This window comes from Artibeus jamaicensis, unplaced genomic scaffold (genome assembly GCF_021234435.1).
Source record: "Artibeus jamaicensis isolate MK-2021 breed Jamaican fruit bat unplaced genomic scaffold, CSHL_Jam_final scaffold_666, whole genome shotgun sequence".
Lineage (NCBI taxonomy): Eukaryota > Metazoa > Chordata > Mammalia > Chiroptera > Phyllostomidae > Artibeus > Artibeus jamaicensis.
In genome coordinates, this window is record NW_026522053.1 from 307,416 (window position 1) to 329,595 (window position 22,180).

Consider the following 22,180-nt stretch of genomic DNA (forward strand, 5'->3'; position numbering starts at 1 on the left):
ACATCTGGAGATCTCCCTGTGGATGTCATTTCCAATCTATCCAGAAACCTAGAGTTTATGTTTAACAATTCTCTCTCTTTGTAGTGTATCAGGTGAATTTCTGCCTCCTTTCTCTGTTATATTTACCCACTTATCTACATCCCCACCACCTTCACATTGGCTAAGCCAATGTTACCAGACCTTGCTTCTACAACCTTCTAACTATTCTTTCTATGACCACTCTTGTCCATTCAAGACCTCTCCATTCCACTGAGCCAGGATGGGTTTTTCCTCATATATTGAAAAATATGATAATATGATCATTGTGGGTATACAAACACATACACATACACATGCACACAAATTAAAACATTTAAATTGCTTCCTATTAGAATGAAGACCCAAATTTCTAACCTATGTTTTTAAAAGGTTACTTGCCAGACTTTACTCATATCCACTCCACTCTCACTTCAAACCAGGCTTCTCTCTTCTCTCTTATTTAACCACACTGACCTTCTCACAAATCTGCCTATGCATCATGCTTTCTGTACTACATTGAATCTTAATAAAAATGAATGGCATTTGGGGTAAAGCTCACAAAATTTGTGGTTGGAGAGGGTCAGAAACAAGCTGATGCCCCTCATACTTTTATAAATAGCTATACATACAGCATCCATTGCTCCCTTATGTCTGAGTGAGCACAAATAGAGCAAGTGGATCAAAGAGCTCAAACCACTCTGGTATAGTGACTCAAATCTGTAAGCATTAATAATGGGTATGGGAGATCAGTCACTAAATTCTCATCACAGAACTTTATAAAAATGTCCCATGACTCCACCTGCTTCCCAGGTACTCATCATGACTATTCCCAGTTATAGCCCTGGGATACCAACAAGAAACATGACCATCCCACCACACCAGAATCTTTAGTAAGACCTGCCTGCTTCCTTGGGCCTCCTTGAAAAAGGGGAACTAACAAGGTCTGTTTCTCATTAGCCATGAGTCCAATTGGGGATGCCTTTCGGAACCGCCTGAGGATGTTTCCTTCACTCATCAATTGTTGTACAATTGATTGGTTCCAGTCCTGGCCCACAGATGCCCTGGAGTTGGTAGCTAACAAATTTCTGGAAGATGTGGAACTTGATGACAATATTCGGGTAGAGTAAGTGTCACCTGCATTTTAGTACTCCAACCATATATTCCAAATTGAAAATCCAGATATTGGCTCTATTTTTATTGTTGTTTTAAGATTTCTCAATTTAGGCATAAGAAATCTTATACTTTTAAATCACATTTAGTTAGATATTTAATAAATAAAATACTTTTCTGAAAAAGAATAAAGTTTTATTGTTCAGAATTGTCATGAAGATGTACTGTTATAGCTGTGAGAACCTGAATATAATAATGTAGTTATTTCAATAGTCTTAGAGCTGTCATTCTCAACAGGGCAAAAGCACTTTCACTACCAAAGAGAAGAAAATGGATTCTTGTGAGGGTAAATAAACCCTGGCAAGGTGGTTCAGTTGGTTGGAGCATTGTGAGGTATACCAAAAGGTTGTGGGTTTGATCCCTAGTCAAGGCATGTACAGGAGGACAATTGATGGTTCTCTATCACATTGATGTCTCTCTTTCTCTCCCCCCACTTCTAAAATCATTTTTTTAATCCTATGGCAGGGACTTAAAAAATATAATAATGAAAAAGGAAGAAAAAATACTCTTTGACATATAAAGCACATATACACAAAAAAACAAATTAAAAATCTAGAATAAGGAAAGAGGTCATAACATCAGCTACCCTAAGTGCCCCATGAAGGCAGGGTCAATGTCATCTCTCTTGTCTGCCTCTGTATCCTTAGTGCCCAGCAGATGCCTGAGACTGCTTATTGAATGAATGAATGAAGAAAAACAAAGAAGTAGGCAGGGTTCTGAATGTTCATGGCTTTAGGTTTTGCCTTAAGAACTTTGAACTTTGTTCTGTAGGCCAGAAGACCCTTAACCTGGGTCTATAGACCCATGAATAGAATCCAGAGGGTCAGTGAATATGAATGGGGAAAAAATTTCATCTTCACTCCCACTGATATCCAGCTGGTTTTTTACATTTCCTTTGGTGATGAATGTAGGCAATAAACTCAGTAGGATTAGCAGGACCTGTGACTTTGTTACCAATGAAAATCACATTTGTTTGCTTGTTTGTTTTTTTCCATAACTCATTTAGTCATTACAGGTATCTCAATGTATCATTTCCTTCAAAACTGTGGTAGCTTTTAGACTTGCTTTCCAGTTTCATTTAATGTAGTAGTCAGCAAACTATGATTCATGGAACAAGTCGTTTCCAGCCTATTTTTTGTAAATAAATTTTTATTGAAACCATGGCCCTTTTTTCACACTATACTGGCAGAACTGAGTAGTTGCTACAGAGACCATGTGGCCCACATAGTTGAACAAATTTACTCTCTGGTCCTTTCCAGAAAAAGTTGACCCCAATTTAATGCATTGATAAAAAAGCACATATATAACTATAAGACAAATTCGTTTTTAAAATATTTTGAAAACTCTATTTCAACATAATTGTTTTCACTTATAATCCTATATTACTTTACATATTTAAAACATGGTTTTGCAAAGTCCATAGTCTTCATCAGATTTTCAAAGGGTAAGAACTCCTGCTTAACACGGAGAATTCACCAAAGTGACCAGAAAGAGAAATTACTCAATTGAAGATTATTCTTGTAAGAATATACAAGGTTTGTCCAGAAAAAGTCCAGTCATTGTTAATATAACAAGAACCATTTGTGCAACAAAGATGTAACCTGGCATCCAAGGAGAGTGGACTGGAATGTGCATGCATGAGCAACAACTTCACTGTACTAGTCAGTGGGGGCAGTAGATGCCATTGAGTGAGCATGTGCACTGTGTGGCTATCACATTAAAAATGACTGAGCAAGTAGAGCAACAAATCTGAATCAAATTTTGCATTCAGCTTGAACATTCCTTTGCAGAAACTATTTGGATGATTCAGAAGGCATCAGCTATGGGCAACTGGTATTAGCAGCTTCATCACAACAACATGTCTGCTCATGCATCATGTCTCATGTAGAGTTTTTTGGAAAAATATTAAACTATCCAGGTGATCTAGCCCCCTACAGCCCAGATTTGGTGCACTGCGAATTCTGGCTTTTCCCAAAGCTAAAATCGCCTTTGAAAGGGAAGAGATTTCAGACCATCAGTAAGATTCAGAAAAATAAGATGGGGCAGCTGATGGCAATTGGGAGAATAGTGTGAGGTCCCAAGGTACCTACTTTGAAGGGGACTGAGGCAACATTGTCTTATGTATAATGTTTGTTGTATCTAGTATGTTCTTCAAGAAATGTCTCTATTTTTCATATTACATAGCTGGATACCTTCTAGACAGACCTCGTATACCTCCCCAATCCTTCTTGGGGCTCTGTTTACCTGCTTTGGAGAATTTGGGATTCCCACGGGCCACACTAATTGTGCCTTATTATATCTTCATGTCTGTAACCAAAGTTGTGCTAGATGTGTCAGAGCCAGCCTAACCACTCTTATGCCCTTGGCAGGATCATCTCCATGTGCAAATATTTCCAGGAGAGTGTGAGGGAGCTGTCACTTGATTATTACAACATGCTTCGCAGACATAATTATGTCACCCCCACTTCCTATCTTGAAATGATCCTAACCTTCAAGACCCTCTTGAATAGCAAGAGGCAAGAGGTTGATATCATGAGAAACCGCTACCTGACAGGCCTGCAGAAACTCAACTTTGCAGCTTCACAGGTGAGAACTACCAAAGCAGATGAGGGACAAAGAGGTTCAGGACTAGGGGATGCAGTGAATCATTTGTTCAGGTGCAACATTCAAGAGGCCCCCAAGCTCTGGCTGGTGTGGCTCTGTAGATTGAATGCCAGCCTATGAACCCAAAGGTCACCAGTTCAATTCCCAGTCAGGACATATGCCTGGATTACAGGCCAGGTCCCCAGCTGGGAGTGCACAAGAGGCAACTAATCAGTGTATCTCATACACATTGATGTTTCTCTTCCTCTCTTTCTCCCTTCCCTTCTCTCTAAAAATAAACAAATAAAATCTTTTTTTAAAGAGGGCAACAAATAAAGTCAGCATCTGACCCAGCATTTGCAGAACTCACCTCACTTGCTTCAGCCTAAACCCAGGCTCATGAGGTTGTTTTTATTCAAGATTTTGATATTTTGTTCAACATGTATTTTTTGCATTAATTTTGACTTAAAATATTTCAATAAAATACTATTTATCTAGGGTACTAGTTTTTGGTGCCCCCTTAAATTTTGTGCTCAAGGTGAGTGCCTCACTTGCCTCACCTTTGCCCTGGCCCTGGATACTTTACAGGGGAACTGGGACAAGTAAGGCAGTAGTAAAGAGCTGGGCTTTGTGGAGTCAGACAGTCCATGGCTCAAATTATAGCTCTCTTAACTTAAAGCTATAGAACTTTGAACCTCTTGTGGCCTCAGTTTCCTCTTCTGTTAAAAAGGTGATAACCACCTTTATTTTATAGGCCTATTGTGAAGATAAAAAGAACTAAAGTACAAAATGTCTGTCATGTGAATTAGTAAGTAATTGGTGCTGGGAGCCACTTGCCAAGCCATCTAAGATGAGAGCCACATTAAGGCAGGAATTTTCATCACCAATAAAGATCTGAGACAATTGAATGGTATATAGTAGGTTGACCTGTTCCTGAGTACAGCAAGTGTACCAACACTACAGCACAGGGATGGGAGAAAATGTAAGGGGTGTCCTTTATTGCTCTGTTTCTGGGATTTCTGGGTCTGATTCAGAGTCCTTTGCTTTTAGAGAGAGCGAGAGAATGAAGGTGCAAGTTAATATTCCTTGAGCCCTACCACATGGCTAGTGGTGTGTATTAGAAAAGTTTCATTCAGAGAAACCAAGATGCAGAGAGACTAGGTGACTTGCACACAGTCACACAGCCTAGTGAGTAGGTGTCTCAAATGATCAGGTCAGAACTGAAAGTCATATTTGCATGACTACAGGGCCTGTGTTCATAGACCTATGTGCTAACAGGCTGGTATCTTCCTTCTATCATATGGGCTTGACGGGGGCAGTGGGTGCAATGTTGAGAAACCCTCTTCAAATAAGTGTCTGAGCTACCTTATAAGGCAGAATCAGTACCAGTGGATGAAACTGCATGGGGGTAAATTCCAACTCTTCATCAGAAAAATCTAATGCATTTAGTTGTCTGAAAAAATGGCACACCTTCTCCTAGAGGTGGTGAGCTTTCTATCATTAGAGGTGTTCAAAGAGTGGCCAGAAAATTATGTGGCAGAATGTTTGAGAGAATATCACTGTTGGAAAAAAATGGCCTTGAAAATTCCTTCTATCCCAGGTATCTCAGCCATATATGTATTCTCCACAGACTTTTAAAAAATGTAGGTTTTTCCTGGCCAGATAGATCATGTGGTTAGAGCATTGTCCTGATGTGCCAAAGTTGTGAGTTCAATTCTTGGTTAGGGCACATACAAGTAGCAACTAATGAATGTGTAAATAAATGGAACAACAAATTGATATTTCCCTATTACTCTCTATTTCTCCTTCTTCCTCTCTCTCTAAAATCAGTAAATATTTTACACGTAGATTTTCCCCTCATAACTTGCTTTTGTTCTACTTCTTCCTGCCCCCATATTAGAATATAGGCTTAACAAAAAGGAACACTTGAAAAAAAAGGTTTGTTCCTTTTTAAAATGTTTAAGTTTATCATTATATGTCTAGTGCCTAACATAGTGCTCATTAACTACAACAGATAGTGTGAACTCAGTTACTAAGTATTGAAAGATCAAAGTGGTAAACTACAGTCAACATATAGATCCCATGTTAAAATCCACTTTCTGCATATAAAATAGGTTGGAGAATGGTTTCAGCTCCTGCCACTGCCATTTTTGATACTGACGTAGCCCCCATCTCCTTGCTAGGTGGCAGTCATGCAAGTCGAATTGACTGCCCTCCAACCCCAGCTCATGCAGACATCTGAAGAGACTGCCAAGATGATGGTGAAAATTGAAGAAGAGACAAGAGAAGCTGATGCCAGGAAAGTCCTGGTGCAGGCGGACAAGAAAGAAGCTGATGCTGCTGCCTCTGTGGCTCAAGAAATCAAGGTACACAGAGCCAGAGGAAAGGGAAGGAGCCAGTGTTTTCTGGGTTTGTCCATTACCTCTCTAGAGCTGACACAGTTCTGAGAATATGTGTGGTCATACCATCCTGCAGATGAGAAAAGTGAGGCTTGAAAAGGGAGGTGACTTTCCTAGCAGGACACAGCTTGTAAGTGATAAGCAAGTCTCTGATACCTGGTTATCTCCAGGAAGCACTGTCACTTTTCAAATATTCTTTCTCTCATTCAGAGTCAAGACCTACAAGACCCAATATGAGCTAACCTCATCTCTTATGACTTTCCCCTCACTCACTCCTCTCTGGCCATACTGGCCTCCAAGATATTACTTAAAAAACACAAGGCACATTCCCATTTCAGGACTCTTGCATTGGCTCTTTCTCCTACGTGAACTACTCTTCCTCCAGATTGGATATCTCTTTCTCCTCCATCATGATTTGGATCAAGTGTACCTGGCATGTCATAGGAGTGGGATAAACATTTGTTGAATGATAGATTGTTGAACCTAGAGTTCTCCATTTGAAGGTCCTGGGACAGGCTTCTTCTACTTTTTCAACTATTAAAAGAAAATCTGATTTACATTCATGTAATGTCATACATTTCTCAAAGCATTTTCACCTACACAATTCCATTGGAATATCACAACTACCTTGGAAATAGGAATGACAGGTAACAATATCTGAATGTCAGCAACATTGAGATTCACCACTGGGTGAAATCACTTTCCAGAGCTGTGTAGCTAGTTAAGGGGATTAGAATCCAAGGTTTATGGCACTTAGTTTAAGATACTTTTCCCTATGCTCCAAATTAACAGATAGAAAATTCTTTTGGCCATTCTTCAAATAGGAGCTTGAACAAGAAGTACCCTGTCTAGCTTCTGACAGGATAAATAACCAGACACTTTCTCAAAAAGGACAGGCCTTCCAGATTGGCTTCTCTCTCATGAGTCTTGAGACCTGGCCTCTCATAGATTCCCTTGGATCTAATCCTTGTCTCAGAGACACACAGCAAATGTGTGGCACAGGCAGCACACCAGTGGAACCAGAAAAGACAGTGACCCCTGGACACCAAGAACCATTTGTTGTTTTATAACAAGATGATGATAATAACAGCTACTCACTTACCAGCATTATGGTGATTTCTCCTATTTCCTTCATTTAACAAGTAATTATTGAATCTCTGTGTGCTGGCACTTTTCTAAGAAGTGGGGAACCAGGAGTGAACAAGGCAGAGAAAATTTCTTCCCTTCTTCAGACTGGAGTCTCCTCTACTTAGTCTGTATTACCTTTATAATCCTGAGCCCTGCAAGGCAAGTGGTATTATTTCCAGTTTACAGATGAGGAAACCATGGTCTATCAGGTGACTGATGCAGGATTCCACTCAGAGCTCTCTCTAATTCCAAAGCCCCTTCATCTGACCATTACTCCAGAAATTGCAAGCCGGCAGCTAGGGAGCGCATACACATTGTGACAAACATGTTGTTTTATTTTTTGATTTTGGAATAATTATCAACTTTTAAAAATCAAGAGGTTTTAAATAATATTTGTAAAGTTTCACCTTTTCTTAGAACAAAAATCAAGCTTTCTGGCAACACTAGACCTGTGTTTCTGGGTATAGCCATCAGCGGCATTGGCTTGCAGCTTCTGAGCGTGCCCCAGTTCACAAAGCCCCAGCCAGACCTTGTCCCATGCATGTATTGCTGGTCTTGCCCCAGAAGGCACATCACAAATGTTTTCCCAAAATGTCATATAATAATTTTAATGATCATTTTATATAGGTGTTTCACCCATCAACTAGTCATTCCTCTGTTGAGCATTGAGGCTTCCTGCTCTGTTTTCAGTATTTCAAGGGTATAAACCAGAATTTCTTAACAGCTACAAAGAAGAATCACCTTTGGCGTTTGTTTTTTTTTTTAAAATATTTTATTTATTTATTTTTAGAAAGAGAAGGGATGGAGAAAGAGGGAGAATAAAACATCAATGTGTGGTTGCCTCTTGTGTGCCCCCTACTGGGAACATGACCTGCATCCCAGTTACATTGCCCTGACTGGGCATTGAACCAGCAACGCTTTGGTTTGCAGGCCCGCACTCAGTCCACTCAGCTACACTAGCCAGGGCACCTTTGGAGTTTTAAAATGTAGATGCACAGACCCCACCCAAACTGAATGAATCAGAATCTCTGCGTGTGAGGCCTGACGATGAGGACACGCCATATGCTCCTCAGTTTCAGGGTTGGGAATCACTATGACAGATAATCTTACAATTAGCATCTTTGAGTCACTTGACAAACAAGCTTGCTGGAACCCAGCTGTTGTACCCAAGGAAAGGGAGCAAGGTGACCAGGCCACCAGAAGGAACAATGTGTATGGGACCCTGTCTGGCAGATTCTAAGAGAGTGACACTGAACTATCAATAATATGAAACCAGGGGTACCTAGGATGGTGGAAATTCACCCAGATCCAAAACTGTGGCTGAACATCTGACCAAATGCCTTTGGTATTCTCTGCCACTGCCCTTTCTGTACCTGCCCACGAGAAACAGCAGGAACCAGTTTTGGGTCTTCCTCTTGCCTCCCACTGAGGTGCACATACTACCACTGAAATGGGGCAAAGCCCCCGAGTCACCTGGGGGCTGAGCCATTATTTATAGTGGGGATATCCAACATGGCTCACTTTTTGGGTAGAGGGTTGTTTGAATATAATGAAGCTAAATTAAACATTGCTATAAGTTTTTAAGAAGAGCAGAAAATCTAAAATAAAGAATCCATGATATACACCTGTACATGTATACATGTGCACACACATATATAAGAAAGTGGGACCACCTATGTCTTGTTTGTCTATCACAATAAACCTACAGGATATAGACATCAACACTTACTGCTTACAGGCATCAACACTTACTGTTTCAGAATTGATGTTCTCTTGTGAAGCTTCACATTGCTCGTGGCTCTGGTGACTCCTTGGGCTGGGAGACTAACAGAATTCATTGCATGAGGACCCAACACCCCAGGGTTGGAGCTCGGCTTCCTGAGGCTTTGTGTTTGTTTGTTTGTTTGTTTGTTTGTTTGTTTGTTTGTTTTGGACCTCTAAGTAATCTGTAAGACCCCTTCCTGTTGTAAAAGTTTTATAATGTTAAGCTTTCTTTTCTAAAAATTGAGATATAATTCATATAATATTAACATTCACCCTTTCTGTGGTAAGCAGGCAGTGCAATATATAGATCTTGTATCATAGAAATGTACATTTGAAATCTATGATGCTATTAACCAAGTCACCCCATTAAATTTAATTAAAAAAATATTCACCCTTTTAAATTATTTAATTCAGTGGGTTTTAGTATTTTCGCAGAGTTGTATAACTATCAGTATTATATAATTCTAGAACATTTTCATCACCCCAAAAAGAAACCCTTCAGCAGTCACTCCCAACCCCTCCCTCTCCCCAGCCTCTAGCAACTACTACCCTTCTTTGTGCTTTCATGGGATTTTTTTCCTGCATATCTCATGTAAATGAAGTCATGTGGCAGGTGAAATTTTGAGTGTGGCTTCTGCCACTTAGCATAATGCTTTCAAGGCTTATCTGTATTAATACATAAATCAGTACATTTTTGTAGCTGAATAATATTTTATTGTGTTCATTTTATTTTTAAATGAATAATGGAAACAACATATACCGTCTCCTCCTAGATTTTACTACCCAGCTCCAATCTCTATCCCTGTTCGTCATTCTTAAACTTTAAGGCCTAGAGCCTTAAATTCTACCCTATCCCCAAGCTTCACCCCATCCTTGACTCTATCCTTTCCTATCATTGAACTGCAATACATTTGGACTCTCACCCCATCTCTGACCTCCCCCTATTCCTCACACCTTATTCTTCCCTAAACTTGCCCTGATTCTTTTCCCATTTGTCACTCACCTTAAGCTTCATTCTTCATCTCTTAACCCATATCCTTGATCAATGGGTGTGAAGTCACCTATTGCATATATCTCTTGGGAATTAGTTTTAGAAAACAAGGACTTGATTATTTCTTTTAAGATCACAAACCAGGTAAATTCTTAAATGTCCAAGACATCCAAGCTGCAGCCCCCAAGGGTCTTTCAGGCCTTCCTGTGCACAGAGCTCCAAGTTGGGGCAGCTTCCTGGAAGAATGAACATGAGGATGATGCCTCTGCCCACTTCCCCAGCTTTCTCCAGGCACTGGCATTCACCCCTTTTGTCTCTTTGCTGCCCACAGAATGAATGTGAGGGGGACCTGGCAGAGGCAATGCCAGCATTGGAGGCTGCACTGGCTGCACTTGATACCCTGAACCCTGCGGACATCTCACTGGTGAAATCAATGCAGAACCCCCCAGGCCCTGTCAAGCTGGTCATGGAGAGCATCTGTGTCATGAAAGGGCTGAGACCAGAGAGGAAGCCGGACCCCAGTGGCAGTGGTAATCCCCTTCAGCCCCACCCCCCAGAGGACTACATGGCTGCTCTTCCCTGGCAGGAAGGGTGCCCATGTCCCTGACCTCCACCGCACTCTAGGCCTGCAGGCAATCCCAGGAATCTTAGAGAAAATGAGAAAGGCACCAGGATGTGCATGAGGACCAAAGAGCTCTCTTGAGTTTCTTCGCCATCTCCTCTCCTCTCAATAGTTCAGGAAAATGCAGGTATCTGAGTCAAGGCCCCTGCCTACAAATCATTACTAAAATGAAGGTCATGGAAACAAAGGGGCTGATGTAGAGGAAGCACACAAAGAGTAGCGTGTGGGTCAGAGTGAGAGAAATAGAAATAGCTAGAGAAAAATGGACAAACAGAGAGATAACCAGAGAAAGAAAGAATGAGACAAAGAAAGAGCAACAGACACTTATACTGAGAAGGAAATGGAGACCCAGACACCTATATGCATACACACTTGTGCACGCACATAGACACATACATGTACATAGACATGTGAACAGACACGCACATGCATGGATATATTCATGTGTGTGCATGCACATGCATTGCAGGCAGACATGCATGCATGCATGCACACATGCACATAAACAGAAAGATATAATGAACAGAGAGATCAGGAGATAAAGAAATAAATGAGAAGGGGAAAGAGACAGAGGGACACACACAGAGAAAAAATCAAAAGGGAGAGACTTATGCACATAGTGATAGAGAAACAGGAAAAAGATATGAAGGGGTGTGGAGAGAAACAGACAAAAACAGAGACACAAAGGCTGACAGTGAGAGAGAAAGGGAGACAGACCAAGAGATACAAAGACATAGAGATACACAAACATAAAGTGAGTGGGAAGAAGAGAAAGACAGAGCTAAAGATACACCAGAGAGAAAGAGAGGTGAGGTAGTAGAGAATAAGCTAGTAGAGAATAAGTCATGGGAGAGAGGTGAAGCAGAGGGAGGCAGAGGCAGAATGGGGGTGGGAGAAGGGAGACAAGATTTTGGGGAAGAAGGGAATAGAGGAGGGAGGAAAGGTCCTTATGTAATTGAGCCTAGAAGCATTAATAGGTGACTATTCAATCTTCTTAAAAATCTGAATTAGATGTAGGATCTTGTATCAAGATAGGTGTCTTGGAATTGAACAAGAATTTTGGCTTCCGCTTCCTACTGGTTAGAATTCCCTCCTCCCTGGCTGCTTTCAGACCAAAAACCACATGAAGAAGATTCAAAATGGATTGGGAATAGACAAAAAGTGTGAACTTGACAGGAGAATCCTTCACAGGAGTAGCTGAGGTGTGTTAAGTGGGTCTCAGCAGGGGTGAGCCACCCATCACTTCTCTACTCTGGCCATACCTACAATCACTTGGGAGCATAAAGAATTCTGAATCCCCATGTTCTCTGCCTCCCTCTCCTAGAGATCCTTATTCCATTGGTCTGGGACATTTCTGAGCATTAATTAGTCTTTTTTAAAACACCTAGATTGTTCGAAGATGCAGCCAGGGTTGAAAAATGGTACACAAATCACGACCAGATCCCAAGAGTTAGTTCTCTGCTTGGTTCATTGATAATCCTCAAAGGACCCATCATTTGCCTTTCTAGTTCAAAAGTCAAGCAAAGTGTGTATATTTTTCACTTAACCTGCAGAATTTAGCCAGGATATTGGGATGCAACAAAAGAGCAATTGATTTGTTTTGGGCATCTTGAATTTAAATGAAGCAGATTATTTTCCTGAAGGTAAACAAACACCCTCATGGGAAATATTTGTTTGACTTCTGTGCTTGCATTAGGAACAGGACATTTTTGGCCTGTTTTACTTATTATATCTCAAGTACTTGTTTCTTGTTGCTAGAAGCAACTGATCATTGTATCTCTCACACATCACTATTTTAAAAAAATTCAAAATACTTGCCCATAGCTCCTTTGCCTTCTCCATCTACGACTGGGATAAGAGCCAACATTCATTCAACACATACTTATTGATAACTGAATTTCATTTACTATGCCAAAGTATAGTAAACACAACAGGAGCTCACAGCTTTGAGGGAGAGGCCAACAATAAAAAATAAACCAAAAAAATCACAGATTGCAATAAATGCTATAAAGGGAATGGATGTTTTGGCAGTCGAGATGGAACAAATGTTGGGGGAGCTATACAGGGGCCCACCTTAGTGAGGGACATCTAGGAAAACCTCTCTGTGGAGGGGTAGCTTTAAAAATGAGCCTAAACTCTGGTAAGGAGCCAGTGATATGCCATTTCCAGCTCATGGTAAGGAAGCACTTGGGATCATACAGGAGTTGAAGGAAGGTCCTTCATGACTGAAGTCCAGCATGCAGGCAAAGAGGAGTTGGGTAAGGTCGGTAGGCCTCCCAAACCATGGTGAGGAGTTCAGACTTTTCTTTTTTTAATTTATATTTTATATTCTTAAAGCAGCTTTAGGTTCACATGAGAGAGATGTCCCATATTCCCCTGTCCTTACACATGCACAACTCCCCCATTACCAATATCCCCCATCACAGTGGTATATTTGTTATAATTGTTGAATGCACACTAACACATTATAATCACCCAAAGTCCACATTTATATGACATCCTGTTCTTGGTGTTGTACATTCTGTGGATTTGGAGAAATATATGACATATGTCTATCATTACAGTATTATACAGAGTATGTTCTCTGCCCTTAAAGTCCTCTGTAGGAGTTAGATTTTTTTTTTTTTTAGCCAGATCTGAGGACTAGTCACTGCAAGCCTTTAAGTCTCAACCAGAAAGTCTTAATAAGAGTCTTATCTCTGTTTCTCATCCCAAACAGGTAAAATGATAGAAGATTACTGGGGAGTATCAAGAAAGATTCTTGGAGATCTGAAATTCTTGGAGAGTCTTAAGGCATATGACAAAGACAACATCCCCCTAGTGATCATGAAACGGATCCGAGAGAGATTTATTGACCACCCAGATTTCCAGCCAGCTGCCATTAAAAATGTTTCATCTGCCTGTGAGGGTCTGTGTAAGTGGGTGAGGGCCATGGAAGTGTATGACCGCGTGGCCAAAGTAGTAGCCCCGAAGCGGGAGCGGCTGAAGGAAGCTGAGGGCAAGCTGGACACACAGATGCAGAAACTGAACCAGAAACAGGCAGAGCTGAAGCTGGCAGAAGACCGCCTCCAGGCCCTGAATGATGACTTTGAAGAGATGAATACCAAGAAAAAGACCTTGGAAAAAAACATCGATATCTGCTCCCAAAAGCTGATCAGGGCAGAAAAATTGATCAGTGGTCTTGGAGGAGAAAAGGACCGATGGACAGAAGCAGCCCGGCAGCTGGGGGTCCGCTACAATAATCTGACAGGAGATATGTTATTGTCTTCAGGGACCGTGGCTTACCTGGGGGCCTTTACCGTGGATTATCGGGCCAAGTGCCAAAAGAAATGGTTGGCCCAATGTAATGATAAGCACATCCCCAGCTCCAGTGACTTCAGTCTCAGCAACACATTAGGGGATCCCATAAAAATCCGTGCCTGGAAGATCGCTGGGCTGCCAGTTGACTCCTTCTCCATTGACAATGGCATCATTGTGTCCAATTCCAGACGCTGGACCTTGATAATTGACCCCCAGGGGCAGGCCAATAAGTGGATCAAGAACATGGAGAAAGTGAATAGTCTGTCGGTCACTAGGTTCTCCGATGCCAACTATGTGAGAACGCTGGAAAATGCTCTGCAGTTTGGCACCCCTGTTTTACTAGAAAACGTTGGAGAAGAGCTGGATGCCTTTATTGAACCCATCTTGCTCAAGTCCACATTCAAACAGCAAGGGGTTGAGTACATGAGACTAGGAGAAAACATCATTGAATATTCCAAGGATTTTAAGTTATACATCACCACCCGGTTGAGAAACCCACATTATATCCCTGAAGTCGCTGTGAAAGTCTGCCTCCTCAACTTCATGATCACTCCCTTAGGTCTCCAAGATCAACTCCTTGGTATCGTAGCTGCCAAGGAGAAGCCAGAACTGGAAGAAAAAAAGAACAAGTTGATTGTAGAAAGTGCCCAGAACAAGAAGCAGCTAAAAGAAATTGAAGATAAGATCTTGGAGGTCCTCTCCTTGTCAGAGGGCAACATCCTTGAGGATGAGACGGCCGTCAAAGTTTTGTCCTCCTCCAAAGAACTGTCTGAAGAAATCTCTGAGAAACAAGAAGTTGCGTCAGTGACAGAAACACAGATTGATGAGACTCGGATGGGCTACAAGCCAGTGGCTATCCACTCTGCCACAATCTTCTTTTGTATCTCTGACCTGGCCAACATTGAACCAATGTACCAGTACTCCCTGACATGGTTCATAAACCTCTATGTGCACTCCTTGGCCCACAGCAGGAAGAGTGAAGAGCTGGAGCTGCGCATTGAGTACATCATTGAGTATTTCACCTTCAGTATCTACAACAATGTCTGCCGCTCTCTATTTGAGAAGGACAAGCTGCTTTTCTCCCTCCTTTTGACCATTGGCATCTTGAAAGAGAAAAAACAAATTAATGAAGAAGTTTGGTACTTTCTTCTAACTGGGGGCATTGCCCTGGACAACCCCTTCCCCAATCCAGTTACTGAATGGCTGTCTGAAAAGGCATGGGCAGAAGTGGTTCGTGCATCCACGTTACCAAAACTGAAAGGCTTGATGGAACATTTTGAACAAAATGCTAATGAATGGAAGCTCATCTATGATTCAGTCTGGCCTCATGAAGAGAAGTTCCCTGGATCTTGGAACTTCCTTCAGGGGTTGGAGAGGATGGTGATCCTCCGATGTTTGCGGCCTGACAAGATGATTCCAGCCATTCGAGAGTTTATTGCTGAGCACATGGGCAACATGTACATTGAAGCCCCTACATTTGACCTCCAGGGTTCCTACAATGACTCCAGTTGTTGTACACCACTGATTTTTGTGTTGTCTCCTGGTGCAGATCCAATGGCAGGTAAGGGTCAAAATGTTGTGCGAAGGACATAAAGAGCCCAGAACATGAATGAATGACAAATAGCATGTCCCTTGTAGCAGGAGTCTCTAATTCAGATGACTTTGAAAGCTGAGCAGTTAATAGGCCAAGATGGATTTGGGCTACTAAAGACTTTTTTCTCACCAAATTGGGTCAACTGCCAGTCAATGCCCATGATTTTGACATCATCTGTGAGCAATATCATCTAATTTTTCAAGAGAGACAAGAAATACAGAAATCACCCATTTTTACATCTTGATAATTCATTCATATTTTTTCTTAAAAATTGTATGAGGGCAAATTGAGAACAGGGGGACAGCGACCGGAGGGGAGAGGGGAGGGAATTTCAGGGGAAAAGGGGGAAGGATTTACAGGAACTAGCAAAAAGGACACAAGGACAACAACTAAGGGGAGTGAAAAGGGGAGGGAGGTGGGGGGCACGGAGGCGGGGCTGGGATGGGAGTAAAAGACAGAATACTGTAGTTGAAAAATAATTTTTTTAAATATGTTTTATTGATGATGCCATTACAGTTGTTCTATTCCCCCCTTCATTCCCCTCCACCCTGCACACCCCCTCCCCCACTATTCCCCCCTTTAGTTTATGACGTGTTTCAAGTTCTTTAGATTCTATATCTCCCCTACTATTCTTGCCCTCCCCCTATTTTCTACCTACCATGTATGCTACTTATTTTCTGTACCTTCTCCCCCCTTCTCCTTCTCCCACTCCCCTGTTGCTAACCCTCCATGTGATCTTCATTTCTATGGTTCTGCTCCTGATCTAGCTATCCTCTTAGTTTGCTTTTGTTTAAGGTGTGGTTGTTAATAACTGTGAGTTTGCTGTCCTTTCACTGTTCAACTTTTTTATATTCTTTTTCTTAGGTAAGTCTCTTTAACATTTCATATAATAAGGGCTTGGTGATGATGAACTTCTTGAATTTGGTCTTATCTGAAAAGCACTTTATCTGTTCTTCCATTCTAAATGAAAGTTTTGCTGGATAGAGCAATTTTGGATGTAGGTCTTTGGATTTCATGACTTGGAATACTTCTTTCCAGCCCCTTCTTGCCTGTAAGGTCTCTTTTGAGAAATCAGCTGACAGTCTGATGGGAACTCCATGTAGGTGACTGTTCCCTTATCTCTTGCTGCTTCTGGGATTCTCTCCTTCATTTTAATCTTGGCTAATGTAATGATGATGTGCCTTGGTGTGTTCCTTCTTGGGTCCAACTTCTTTGGGACTCTCTGAGCTTCCTGGATTTCCTCTGCCAGAACGGGGAAGTTCTCTTTTATTATTTGTTCAAATAAGGTTTCCACTCGTGACTGTTCCTCTTCCTTTTCTGGTACCCCTATAATTCTGATGTTGGAACGTTTAAAGATGTCCTGAAGGTTCCTAAGCCTCTCCTCATTTTTTTGAATTCTTGTTTCTACATTCTTTTCTGTTTGGTCATTTTTTTTCCTCCTTCTGGTCCACTCCTTTGATTTGAGTCCCAGTTTCCTTTCCATTACTATTGGTTTCCTGTGCATTTCCATTCATTTCAATTAGTTTAGCCTTCATATGTTCCTCTAATTTGTGACTAAAATCAACCAGTTCTGTGAGCATCCTGATCACCAGTGTTTTGAACTGTGCATCTGAAAGTTTGGCTATTTCTTCATTGCTTAGATTTATTGGCTCTGGGGCTCTAAGTTCTTCTTGAGCCATGTTTTGATCTGTTTGTGCCTATTATGTATGAGGAGCGGAGCCTTAGTTGTTCACCAGGGCAGGGCCACCCAGGTCACTGGTTTGTGACTCTGTATGTGGGGGTGGGTCAGAGAGAAGCCACCCAGGTCTCTGGTTTGTGATGCTGTGTGTGGGGGCGGGGTCAGAGAGGGACAATGGCGGTCCCCTCTGCCGCTTCCTGCCACTGGGCCCTGCAAGGTCTGTCTCATCCCTCCCTCCTTCACTGGTTTATCTGCGTGCAAATGTGTGACCATGGTCAGCCTTCAGTGAGTCCACCGCCTTGCGCCCTCAGTGGGTCCACCCGCTTCTCCACACCTGGTATCCACCTACAGCTGCTGGCGCACCTGGGTCACGTGCCTGGGTCGGTCCGTTGGATCTTTCCTGCCCAACCCTGCTCTGCTGCTGGCTTCTTACCGGTTTGGCTGAAGGGTTTGTTGTTGTCAGACTTCCGTGAAGTTCAATTTTCTGTGGTTTTTGTTGCTAAAACTTTGTTGTTTTTAAACTTGGTTGTGGAAGGAGGCACAGTGCTTCCACCTATGCCTCCATCTTGGCGGAAGTCCTGTAGTTGAAAAATAATTTAAAAAATAAATTAATTTTAAAAAATTGTATGAGGGCCAAGCTGGGGCTAGATTTATTCTGGCTGCTAGTTTGTCACCTGTGTCTTAAATGATTTTTTCTATCACTTCTCTCAGCTACTCTTCTCTCTTCTTTTAATTTTTAAATTTTTGAATAATTAATGCTGTGAGTAATAATAAAAAATTGAATAATGCCAAAAAGTATAGGATTGTGGCTCAACCAGGGCTATTTTGCCTTCTCAAGGGACATTTGACAAAGTAGGGAAATACTTTTGGTGTCACAACTAGGGGGTACTACTGACATCTAGTAGATATAGGCAAAGGATGTTGCTAAACATCCCACAATACATAAGACAGCCCCCACAACAAAGGGTTATTCAGCCCAGGACATCAGTAGTGCTGAGGTTGGGAACTTCTCATACAGAGTGAAAGGTACATCTTTCTCCTAATGTTCCCAGATGTAACTACTATTACTAGTTTGTGTATCTTTCTAGAAATTGTTTATACTTATTAAAGGGTATGAGTTGTTGACAGAAATAGATTAGTTTTCTGTTGTGGTGGAATATCTCAAAGCTTTACTTTTCTCTATTGCTGAATGAAGAAAGAGTACCAGAAATGCAGATGACAAGGTTGATATGTTCTCCTGTGAAAGCTGAGGAGTTTGACACATATCCTATATGTTCTCCTGCGAAAGCTGAGGAGTTTGACACATATCCTGGCCCAGATAGAAAGCCAGCACCCTGCCCCTAAAAGGAAGTCATAGGAGGCAGCTGATATGAATTGGTACCCTTTCCAGGTTCCTATGCCAAAATGTTATTGCCAAAGATCAATTTAGAACCCCTATGTTGTACCTTTGCTTTTTTTTTCTATATGTCCTTTAGGTGGCAGATTTAAGTAAGAGAAAGTAGCAAAAACCAGGAAAGGTAAAGAATACAAATGGGAAAAAGGTCAGAATTTTGTCTGTGAATTGATGGTGTGCTGGCAGAGGACAGGACACACATCCAGAGGTGAACAATAGCGTATTCCTTTCCCCTGTACTAGAGGCTCAATCAGATTCAGCATGAATAAATTCTCAGGAAACTCCACAGGTCAGGAGGGATGCACTGTCTGGTTGTCCTTATTTTTTCTGATTAAGATAGATCAGTGGATCCAAGCATTGTCCACCTGACCCAACTCCTGACTCCTCCATCACCTCCCTAATAAAGTTTCCCATCAGCCTTTCACTTAATGTAACAGTTCTCAATCTTTGCTTCACATGGGAATCACCTGGGGAGTTTAAAGAAAAATCTCCATGCCTAGATCACCCACTTGACCAATTAAATTAAAATCTTTGTAAGGCCCAGGCATTGTGTTCTATAAAGTTTTTCAGGTAATTCCAATGTGCATCCAATATTGGAACAACTGACCTAATGGTTTTAGCGGCCTTAGAAAATCATTACCTAGATCCATTATTTCATTAGAGAATGCAAAATGGTGTTATTTTAATCCTATCATTCTTTCCACATTTATTAGCTGAAACTCTCCTATAAAGAATTTTAAAAAAAGAATTTTTCTTTGTCAATTCTGAATATACTTTGAAAAGAACAAGCTGAAAAGATTCTTGGTTCATTTTCTTTATCTCTCAGCTGTCTGAATGAGTTTGAGCCCTATTAACTTCCAAAGTTAGTTAGGCAATAAGATATTTTTTGGTTCCATTGTGAATGCATGAATTTTAACAGACCAGATGTTTCAAATATGGTGGTATTTTAATCTACTGCCATCAGTGTTCTTTTTGATGTTCAAATTATTCAATCACTGGCCTGTGGGAACACCTTCATGCCTATATCCTTTTTGTATAACCCCAATAGTTTTTAATTTTTGATAGCTTCCTTGGTATAGAGAGTCCATATATTCCAGGCTCACCTTGTACAAACATTTCTTCAAGGAACTCCAGTTCTCTTAGCAGCACATGGTATTTGGAGGCCACTACCAGGGTGCTGGGGTGCCCATTAGTACTGGATGGATCCTTATTGTCAGACTGTACTGATTCTCTTTTTTATCCTCACCTGAGAACATGCTTATTGATTTTAGAGAGGGGAAGGAAGGGAGAAAGAGACAAAGAAACATATGCAAAAGAGAAATATTGATCTCAGTTAACTCTCATACACATCTCATTTGGGGACTGAAGCCACAACCTAGCCATGTGCCCTGACCAGGGACCAAACCCGCAACTTTTCTGTTTAAAGGATGACATACTACCAACTGAGCCACACTGGCCAGGGCCACTGATTTTCTCTTTGTCTGTGTCTAACCTGCTGTTTTCATCAATCAGTGCTTTGAGCTTTTGGCTTCAATAACAATGTTTTTCAGTTCTCAAAGTTTTGTTTTACCTTAAATCCATGTATTTTTTTCATAGTACTCTGAATTTTATCACCTCTATGTTCCTTCTTTAATGATTTTTCAGATGTGTTTTTTATGCTCTTTTTCAGAGGCTATATTAATCTGCTAGAGCTTCCACAACAAATAACAAAGACTGGTGGCTTAAATAACAAAAATGTATTTTCTCCCAATTCCAGAGATTAGAAGTACAAATTTAAGGTGTTGGCAGGGTTGATTTCTTCTGAGGCCTCTCTCATTGGCTTGTTCATGGCTAGCTTCTTTCTGTGTTTTCACATAGTCTCAGTGAGTGTCCTAATCTCCTTTTCTTATAAGGACACCAGTCATACTGAATGAGAACATACCCTAATGACCTCATTAACTACCTCTTTAAAGACCCTATGTACAAATACAGTCACATTCTGAGGTCCTGGGAATTAGGACCTCAAGATATAGATTTGGAGGGATCAGAGTTCAGCCCACAACAGAGACCATATGTAATCTTTGGGTCCTCTTGTTTGTTGTATGTGCTGACTATCCCTAATAGTGATGTATTTTCTCATTTACTTGATAATTTTTTATTGTGAATTGACAATCAGAAAGCTTGTGTTATTTTGTGAGAATGTCAAATACTTTAGGTTTAGGAGTGCCTTAACAGAACAATTTTACATATGCAAACAACAGTGCCCCAAGGGTTTCAAGTTCTGGATCAGTTTTATAAGGGAAAGTTCTCAGTTTACTTTACACAAGTAAAGCTGTACCCCTCATTGCATTTGGCATAAGCTGGGTATTGATTTCTCACTGGAGAATTTTCAATTTTTTTCCATTCGGGCTACAAGCTTTTCATCCAGGATGGATAAGCTTTCACATTACTTCTTGAGTCAGTGACCAGATTTCTGGCCTTCTCAACATAAAGGTGCAGTCCTTTGAGAATCCTAACTTTATTTTTAAAAAGTCTTAGTTCCAGAATCCCATCTCTTTTGAGTGCAAAGTTGTTATACCCATCTCCCATAGACAAACTCCAACCTTCAAACTGGTTAAATAACATATGGTATTTTACCAATGGGGAAATACTATGTAACCATGAAAAAGAATAAGGCCTTTACAAATGTACTGATGTGGAAAATTCTAACTTAAAAAAAGTAAATGTAGTATTCTACAATTCATGTAAGTACAAGAGCATGTATGCATGATTTAAATGCATAAAATATTTCTGGTAGGATTGACAAAACCTAGTAACATTGCTGCCTCTGAGGAAGAGAAAAGTAAAAGAGACTTGCTTGAAATTTCACTGTAGAAACATTCTTTTTCCTAGTAAAATAAATTTCTAAAAAACCCAGTCCCCAATTCTTTGGTTCTGAGCTCACCTCTCTAGTTTTGACTTCCCTCTTTATTTTTGGCACATGGGAATTTCTTGTTCTTTTAAACTATTTTTTTTTTCAGTTTGTGAATTTTTTTAAATCAAGAATGTCTGTGCATTCAGAGCAAAAGAGGAATCAATAGTATCTGCATTCTCCATCTTACTAGAAGTCTAAAACTTCCCCAGAGACTTGCTTATTTTGTAATTAACAGAAGCCAGTGAGTTTCTTTCTCAGTCCAGAATTTTAATGTAACCCCTCCTTTTGTGATGTTATTGTTAATGTGGTCTTACCTGTCTTGTTCTCTTTTAAAAGATCCTTTTCTTTCTGGTCTCAGGCTTGCTTAAGTTTGCTGAAGATCTTGGCATGGGAGGTGCCAAAACACAGATCATATCCCTTGGCCAAGGCCAAGGCCCTATTGCAGCCAAAATGATCAACACTGCCATCAGAGAAGGCACCTGGGTGGTCTTACAAAACTGCCATCTGGCCACAAGCTGGATGCCTCCACTGGAGAAGATCTGTGAAGAGGTGATTGTTCCTGAGAGCACCAACATCAGATTCAGGTGAGATGCTACTCCACCTCTGCTTGTCTCTGTGCCCCAGCTGGAGTCCCAGACAATATGCTG

At 41.0% G+C, this 22,180-nt stretch overlaps 1 protein-coding gene and 1 long non-coding RNA gene across 2 annotated transcripts in view; one reads left to right on the forward strand and one right to left on the reverse strand.

The window, feature by feature from the left end:
- Window positions 1-22,180, forward strand: part of DNAH3 (dynein axonemal heavy chain 3) — a 279,857-nt gene that overhangs the window by 224,649 nt on the left and 33,028 nt on the right. Inside the window, exons 51-56 of the mRNA XM_053659488.1 lie at window positions 976-1,141; window positions 3,558-3,774; window positions 5,955-6,137; window positions 10,385-10,583; window positions 13,395-15,536; window positions 21,892-22,117. Of these exons, the coding sequence (XP_053515463.1) occupies window positions 976-1,141; window positions 3,558-3,774; window positions 5,955-6,137; window positions 10,385-10,583; window positions 13,395-15,536; window positions 21,892-22,117 (3,133 nt within the window). The remainder of the gene's footprint in view (window positions 1-975; window positions 1,142-3,557; window positions 3,775-5,954; window positions 6,138-10,384; window positions 10,584-13,394; window positions 15,537-21,891; window positions 22,118-22,180) is intronic.
- Window positions 14,502-21,937, reverse strand: LOC128626570 (uncharacterized). Its single transcript, XR_008390524.1, has 4 exons — window positions 21,848-21,937; window positions 19,744-19,897; window positions 17,681-17,825; window positions 14,502-14,584 (listed from the first exon to the last, which is right to left on the reverse strand). It is a non-coding gene; the product is annotated as an uncharacterized LOC128626570 (long non-coding RNA).